Here is a 5,880-nt window from a genome sequence, read left to right as displayed (position 1 = left end):
AAAATAAGAAATATGTTAAAATTTATTTTAATTGCAAATAGAGGGTAAAATAACCTAGTCTTATTTGCTCTTGCACAGATTCCCCCAGCAAATGGGCAAGCTGCAGCCGTTCAGGCACTCCCTACAGACTGGCTTATATATGATGAAATGACAAGAGCTCACAGGATAGCAAGTATTAGATGCTGTTCTGTTGTAACACCTATCACTGTGGCACTCTTCTGTGGACCAGCTAGATTACCAAGTAATGCTTTGCAGGAACCTTCATCCTTTCGAGGTATAGTGGGGTTTGGATTTGGAATGTTTCCATTGGTATATACTAGCATGGGATATGGAAGGCTTGTTTTTCAAGAATATTTAATACATATATTGGCTAATTCTTAAAATGACAGAGCTATAGTTCCTGTAGCTATTCAAGAATAGTTTAGAGGCTCTGTAGTAAATGTCTCAATTCTGTGAATCCTTATGGATTTGTATACATAAATTATACTTTCACAGTTCTGAAATCTCAGAAATTACAACAAAAAAAAGAGGAATCCTACTTAATAGCCATATGTATATGTAATTATTTCTTTTCTTAATGGGTATTTTATGCTTCTGTTTTACTAGGAAATAAAGCATAGAGCAATGTGTGGTTTTGCAAACAGCTTCAGGCACAAGTTTGGTAGTGGCTTGTTGATATTGATGAAGGTACATGAGTGAGTCAGATCACATCAATACAGGTGCTTACATAGCAGGGCCCTGGGCAGGTTTGGGTACTTGAGTTCTGCTGACTGAAGCAAAGACTTTTCACTGGGGTGTATTTGCAGAAAATAAAAAGTGGTTTTACAAATATTTACATTATAAAATAAAATTAAAAGAAAATGTGGTTTTTGCTGGTAAAACAGTAGTATTCATTTTTTTGTATGTAAGTGGAAATAATATAGAAATGTTAATGCACCTTTTGTATTTAATTCAGGGGATGGGATATCTAATGATAACAGTGATAGTGAGATGGAGGACAAAACAACTGCTAATTTGGCATTACTGAAGCTAGATGAATGGCTCCATCTCAAACTGGACCCTGAAGTAAGTAATGTATCACTTCAATACTTGTTTCTTGTAGAAGGATATCTAATGTCATATCTTCCTAAACAGATTTCTGAAACACTGGGTAGCCAGGAATTTTCTCTAAAAATGGCTGTTACGGTCTGTTTGGGGGTCTCATATTTACAGGACAACATACTCCGTGATTTAACTTTATTTCATGGGCTCATTAAGAAATACGACAAACAAACAGGGGCTCCAGCCCCTTTTGCCCAGACTAGTCTATCATATGAATTCAGTTATTCACGATTCAAATTGTAAGGGTTCATAGCTTATAAAGAAGAATTAGTTCCCTAGTCAATGGTGAGACTGCTCATCCTTCTTCCTCCGTCATGTTGCGGGTATCCCCTGTATCACACTGGGAAGCAGGAAAGCTGCATCAGTCCAGCTGCTACTGGGCTTCAAAAGCTTTTTGGGTAAGCTGATGTTTTATACCTTACAGCTTAGAGGTTTGGTCCATTTCCATAAGTTAGCAGATTCTGACAAAACTGCCAGGCAAAAGATAATGACTGCAGGAGACAGAAAGCTGCAGGTGATAGTGGCTGCATAATGGCCCTTCAGCTCTTTCTGGCCATCCATCAAGCCTACGTGGTGCTCTTGCTTTGACCTAGTGCAGAGCCATCTGGACAGGCTGGATTGATGGGTTGAGGTCAATTGTGTGAGGTTTAAACTGCACTTTGGTTGTAACAACCCCAGGCAACACTACAGGCTTGGGGAGGAGTGGCTGGAGAGCTGCCCGGCAGAAAAGGACCTGGTGGTGCTGATTGACAGCCGGCTGAATATGAGCCAGCAGTGTGCCCAGGTGGCCAGGAAGACCAACAGCGTCCTGGCCTGTATCAGAACTAGTGTGGCCAGCAGGAGTAGGGAGTCCCTGTACTCGGCACTGGTGAGGCTGCATCTCCAATACCGTGTTCAGTTTTGAGCCCCTCACTACAAGAAGGATATTGAGGTGCTCAAGTGTGTCCAGAGAAGGGCAACGAAGCTGGTGAGGGGTCTGGAGCACAAGTCTTATGAGGAGTGGCTGAGGGAACTGGGGTTGTTTAGTCTGGAGAAGAGGAGGCTGAGGAGAGACCTTACCGTTCTCTACAACTACCTGAAAGGGGGTTGTGGTGAGGTGGGTGTTGGTCTCTTCTCCCAAGAAACTAGCGATAGAACAAGAGGAAAAGGCCTCAAGTTGCCAGGGTGGTTTAGACTACGTATTAGGTAAAAATTCTTTGCTGAGAGAGCGGTCACACATTGGATCAGGCTGCCCAGGGAAGTGGTGGAGTCACCGTCACTGGAAGTGTTCAAAAAACGTGTGGATGTGGCACTTCAAGACATGGTTTAGTGGGCATGGTGGTGTTGAGTTGATGGTTGGACTTGATGATCTTAGAGGTCTTTTCCAACTATAATGATTCTATGATAATGGCACTGCTCCCAGCATACATCAAGCCTTAATATGATCTGGGTTAGCCAAAATCTGAGCAGGAGTTCGGTGAACAGTCATAATGGCATATGTGCATTTCCTTCTCTGAGACGATGTCTACAGTTGGAATCAAAATGGAGCACTTGAAGTTGGTGTTGTTGCAAGTTGCTGTCAGATTTCAGAGAAATTAAAAAAAACCTTTTGAAGATAGAAGTCTTCAGGTCATTAGAGAAGCTCTGGCAAGAGGTAGAGTAGTTTATGGGTTATGAAATGCACGGACTTATCAGATCTAATAAGAACACTCTCTTCTAGAGATGTTCAAAAGTGTGGGTTTTTTTTAAATGGAAGCATTTCTGATAACATGGGAATTAGACTTTAGTCTTATAGTCTTCTAAATTCAGGCATCTCGTTTGAGCAGAACTGTGCATAGGAAAAGTATGTCACTTAGAGCTCTTTTCCCTTAAGTATGAATGAAGAGTGCATGAATATAGACTGAATTGAGAGGAAAGATGTAAAGCATGAAAATATTTTTTTATTTTAAATATAAAATTTTAAAGTGAAAAATAAAAAAACCCTGTGTGTTTACAATGTAATTTTAAGTTTAGTACAGAGCTAAATGAAATAAAATGTTTTAAAGATGATCTTGCACCCAAGGAGAGAAAAGATAACAGCTTAGTTCAAATATGGGGTTTTGTCCCCCTCCCTGGCACTTTAGTCTTGCCTTTCAGTTTGGACTCTGTTAATTTTTGAATGCCACATGCTACCTGATAGGGAAGACGTAGGGTACCCTTACCTGTCTGATCTAACTTTTTTTAGTGTTTAACAGAATTGAAATTCATTACAGGCTGCTAGTTTGCTGTTGCAACTCAGACAGAAGTGGCATAGCTTATTTCTGCGTCGTATGCGAGCTCCTTCTAAACCATGGTCTCAAGTTGATGAAACAACTGTAAGAGCGATTATAGCTGTTTTAAGCACTGAAGAACAATCTGCAGGTTTGCAGCAGCCTTCAGGAATTGGTCAGAGACCAAGACCTATGACTTCTGAAGAACTTCCTTTAACACCTACATGGAGGTCAACCAACAGCAGAAAAAGCTCAGCAGAAACTGAATTCTCTGATGACTGCTCCAATGCTGAAAAGTAAGCTTCTGAGATCTTCTAGAGACCATAGATTGTAATTTATTTAGCTATGAAAGCATAACTTGAATTTCTGCTAGTAATAAAAAGGAAGAAACAGTAGAAATACAGTTTAAAGAATTGATACTGTCCTATGCTATGTTGTAGTTGTGATTTCATTGGGAAGTGTTTCATATGTGTATGGGCTGTTTGAGAGAGCAGTCAGGAATATTGGCCGTGAATTGTGATCTCTGGCAAGAAGCAGCAGAAGAGGTGTAACCCTAACATTCAAAAACAATGCATGATCAGTGTTTTTTTAGTTAGTGTTTAATACATTTTGGAATTACTGTAATATATATACTCATGCAATAGGCTAATATGTAGATAAAAATTGTCCTGTGACCGCTTATGAAACCCCTGGTATGTCCTGTATCTACCTTTTACTCTTCAGAGTTTTAATGAAATCTATGCCTCCTGCACTTCACCAGCCAAAGAAATACAAAGAAAAAAACATTTTGCACTCCAAACGAACTTCAGATGACAGGTCAGATCAATCATCAGTGAAGTCTACAGACAGCAGTAACTATCCTAGCCCCTGTGCTAGTCCTTCTTCTCCAACATCTGGAAAGGTAGAGTTCTTGTAAACAAATTACCCCACTCTTCAAAATTAATAGAATTTCAGAAATAAATTTGCTTATATTTGTTTAGCAACTACCAGATATTGTATTGATAAATGAAGAGCCTGACTTAGATTTTCAGTTTTAACAGCTGCATAATACTTACTTCTTTCTGGAACTTCAAATCTAGACTAAATGTCCTTGTTACACTAGTTTAATACAGTAGAAATACTATTCTTTGCAGACTGCTGAGGTAAAGCTAACCAAAGTAGGAAAAGGTCAGATTTTTTTTTTTAAAACGTGATATAATAACCAGTGAAGATGTATTTTTTTATCCTAAATTAGTATACAATACATGTACATCTGAATTCTTTGGATTCTGCCTTCCTCTTGTTTCTGTAATAGCATACATTGATACTCATTCTCTTTGTTTTGTGTTATCTGCCATGTTATGTCTGCTTGCTTTTCTTATGATGATTATTTTAACAAAGCACACATGTTTAATGGGGTCTTATTGGCATAATTCTCCCTATATACTTGAATAGTAAACTGCAGTAATATTAAACAGATTGCTGAGAGGAAAACTCATTGTGCCTCTAGACATGGACTTACTGGACAATTTAATAATTCCAGTTTTTAAATTCAGCTAATGTAAAAGGGAGTATACTTATGTTTCCTAAAGGTGGAAATGTGAGTAGTGTTCTTCAGGCTACAGTCTGGAATGATTAATTTTGTGTCATCTGAAGATGTGTCAAACTTTGAAGAATTGTGATTAATCACTGCTGCTTCTTATGAATGAATTATTATTTTGTAAACTGCTTAAAATATCTTAAGTAGATGTGAAATACATTTTTAAACCAATTCAGACAGTGCCCACTGATAGATTCTGTGTTTCTTACAGAATCTGAGAGAGGAGGGTAGGAGCGCAGTCAAGGGATTTCTGTCTTCATGTGTGTGAAACTTTAGAACTAAAGCCTGTTGTAACTTAATTTAATTTAATTTTTCCAGGGTTCCAAATCTCCTTCACCAAGACCAAATATGCCAGTTCGATACTTTATACTGAAAAGTAGCAACTTGCAAAACATTGATATTTCTCAACAGAAGGGTATATGGTCTACTACGCCAAGTAATGAACGAAAGCTAAATAGAGCCTTTTGGGAGAGCAGCATGGTTTACTTAATATTTTCTGTTCAAGGGTCTGGACACTTTCAGGTGAGTTCTTAGTTAAGCTAATATTTAGTATTTGGTTGATGGTTTCAGAGAGCGCAGCAAATGACTATGTGTAGTATGGAGGTTTTTGCGTGTGACTTCTGACCCTCTTATAAGTAGAGTAGCAAGCAAATATATCTGGTTGCTGAGGAAAGAGTACTTCATTCTTACCTGAAATACACCTTTTTAGCTAACTCTATTTGTCACTCAAAGGCTAAAACTGAATTGGCTCCAGACATCTTGAGTCAGAATAATGCTTATAGCCTACATTAATCCTTTAAACGGCAACAAAACAAATAAAGCAAGGGATTGCCACTCTTTTCTCTGCATGCCAAAATAAATATTGTAAGTGAACAAGCAGCTGTAATCAAGTCACAGCTTTCTAAAGCCAGGAAAATTTATAGATGTCTTTGAGTTGTAATAAAAAAAAAAGTTAGATCAATATATTATATA

At 38.2% G+C, this 5,880-nt stretch overlaps 1 protein-coding gene across 1 annotated transcript; it reads left to right on the top strand.

Moving 5' to 3' along the window:
* Nucleotides 1-78: 78 nt before the first annotated feature.
* Nucleotides 79-5,430, top strand: LOC104615741 (YTH domain-containing protein 2-like; the record flags this gene model as incomplete). The annotated part of the gene is made up of 5 exons (XM_010289521.1): nucleotides 79-274; nucleotides 956-1,065; nucleotides 3,333-3,625; nucleotides 4,053-4,230; nucleotides 5,227-5,430. Coding segments are annotated over 5 exons (981 nt in total), but the record flags the coding sequence as incomplete, so codon positions are not given.
* Between the last annotated feature and the right edge of the window lie 450 nt (nucleotides 5,431-5,880).

The sequence above is a fragment of the Phaethon lepturus genome, unplaced genomic scaffold (assembly GCF_000687285.1).
Source record: "Phaethon lepturus isolate BGI_N335 unplaced genomic scaffold, ASM68728v1 scaffold13696, whole genome shotgun sequence".
NCBI classification, from domain to species: domain Eukaryota; kingdom Metazoa; phylum Chordata; class Aves; order Phaethontiformes; family Phaethontidae; genus Phaethon; species Phaethon lepturus.
This window is presented reverse-complemented; position numbering and strand designations above follow the sequence as displayed.